General features: G+C 33.4%; 2 protein-coding genes across 2 annotated transcripts; both read right to left on the bottom strand.

Moving 5' to 3' along the window:
- On the bottom strand, positions 1-408 carry LOC131642743 (pectinesterase/pectinesterase inhibitor PPE8B-like). The gene has a single exon (XM_058912961.1). It carries the CDS (start codon positions 406-408, stop codon positions 1-3), a length of 408 nt encoding a protein of 135 aa, XP_058768944.1.
- A 1,616-nt stretch (positions 409-2,024) lies between these two features.
- Positions 2,025-2,432, bottom strand: LOC131642742 (pectinesterase/pectinesterase inhibitor PPE8B-like). The gene has a single exon (XM_058912959.1). It carries the CDS (start codon positions 2,430-2,432, stop codon positions 2,025-2,027), a length of 408 nt encoding a protein of 135 aa, XP_058768942.1.

Genomic DNA, 2,432 nt, shown 5'->3' with positions numbered 1-2,432 from the left:
TCAAACAATGACAATGTTCCATTCATCTTGATCAACAATAATGTGTTCATTATAAACCCAATTTTTCACGTGAATGACATAACGTCTCGTGATGCGAAAAGGTGAAGACAACATCGCATCAACCATTCTAATGAAATTTTCAGTTCCATCTATTGCAACAAAAACATCCACGACATGAAATTCACTTGTATGAAGTGATGATACATCCTCCGACTCAGCCCATGGAGGGAGTTGATCCTTGCTGATAAATTGATCAAGCAGGAGAATATGAAGCTTAACTTGAATGAGAAGATTACTCACAAACGAGTTCAATTCATTTAAGGAAATGGATACTAAACCATTTGAATTTGTCCATTTAATTTGGTTTACACACGTATTTCCATTTGCAATTATGGCCTTCAGTCGCATCCCTAAATCTGCACACAGCACGCCACTATTGTTTTTGAATATTTGGTTTATCTTTTTTTTTGTTCTACTCTATTTTATTTTATCTGATTCCATAAAATTATATTACACAAAAAATAGTGTGTAAATTTATTTGTTAGTGGTGTTTGTTAGAAGGTTGTTTTAATTTACCTGACACTTTTCATTGTTTTATGAAGGCGTCTTAGATAATGGATTCCTTGCACAAGATATGTCTTTTGAGAACACTGCAAGGGCAGTAAGCGGCCAAGCTATGGCATTATATTCATACTCAGACTAATATGTATTTTATCGATGTGGAATTTCCGGCTACCAAGACAGTTTGTGTGCTGACTCCGGCCGCCAATACTATAAAGAATGTAGAATCTACAGCAGTGCAGATTTTATATTTGGCAAAGCCGCTGTGGCGTTCTAGTACTGTCAAATATGGGTTAGAAAAGGGGTCAACCCAACAGAATTTCATCCCGGCCTAGGGTGGACCACTGGGTAACCAAACTACTTTTCGTTTCACACTCTAGTTTTGCATCATCTCACCCGATTTGGATCTAATTCCATACCTTCACTTGATTCGGAAGTATCTAGGAAGACCCTAGTAGGCTTACTCCAGAACCATATTCATGGAATGTCACATAAGTGTAGTGTTAGATGCTGAAGGATGGCTGAAGCCGGGTGGCACCGATTATGCATAAGATTTACCTTTTTATGCTGAATATAAAAATTATGGCTTATGAGCTGTAGCAAAGAATGGAGTTAAATGGCCAAGGGAACATGTTATTACTCATCCTAAACACGCTTTAAACTTCACAGTTGCGTGTTTGATTTCAGGATATTATTGGTTACTATCAACCGAGATACCTTTCACTCCTTACCTTGGAGGTGGAAAATTATAAGTTGTTGCAGAAAAACATATCTAAGTATTTTTTTCTTTTCATTAGGTTCTAGTTGATCATTTATAGTTTAAGTGTTAGAGTTTGAAGGTTGATTATGCAATTACAATTGCTATAAAAATTAAGTGTTAGACTTGATTCCTGACTGATAACTGCTAAGCTTATGAATATCTATGGTTGCTTGCATATGAATTGATATTTGATTTTGGTAATTTGTCGTTTTAGTTCTTAAGTATGGCTTATAGTGATTAGAATATAGATTATGAATTTTATCAAAACACAAAGTTCCAATATCATACTGCATTTTAGACAATTCCATGGTTAGCAATATCTTGTTCATATAAGGTCTTGGTGGTTTTGTTCTTAGTGTGTGTAAGCCAGGTTAATCAGTTCATTTATGGATCATGAAATGTTACTATGTGATTTCATGTTTAAACAAATTATATTATGTTTTTTAATTTTTAGTTTGTCTTTACTTTGTTTTTGTTTTTGTTTGTATTCTGAACTATATATAGGTGTGCACTTGCGCGCATAATAGATTTAACTTTTTCTATTTCTAAAAATAAAAAATTTAATTTAATTTGTTTATAATCAAATTTTTTTATTATTGGGAATTTTAACATAGAAATATAAATAAATGTATAATTGATAAAAACAGAAATTTTACTTTAATTTATTTATTGTAAACTGATGGATTTTGGCATAAATGCCATCTCAAACAATGACAATGTTCCATTCATCTTGATCAACAATAATGTGTTCATTATAAACCCAATTTTTCACGTGAATGACATAACGTCTCGTGATGCGAAAAGGTGAAGACAACATCGCATCAACCATTCTAATGAAATTTTCAGTTCCATCTATTGCAACAAAAACATCCACGACATGAAATTCACTTGTATGAAGTGATGATACATCCTCCGACTCAGCCCATGGAGGGAGTTGATCCTTGCTGATAAATTGATCAAGCAGGAGAATATGAAGCTTAACTTGTATGAGAAGATTACTCACAAACGAGTTCAATTCATTTAAGGAAATGGATACTAAACCATTTGAATTTGTCCATTTAATTTGGTTTACACACGTATTTCCATTTGCAATTATGGCCTTCAGTCGCAT

This window comes from Vicia villosa, unplaced genomic scaffold (genome assembly GCF_029867415.1).
Source record: "Vicia villosa cultivar HV-30 ecotype Madison, WI unplaced genomic scaffold, Vvil1.0 ctg.005748F_1_1, whole genome shotgun sequence".
In the NCBI taxonomy this organism is placed as follows: Eukaryota; Viridiplantae; Streptophyta; class Magnoliopsida; order Fabales; family Fabaceae; genus Vicia; species Vicia villosa.
Note: the sequence above shows the minus strand (reverse complement) of the source record. Positions and strands in the feature narration are given on the sequence as shown.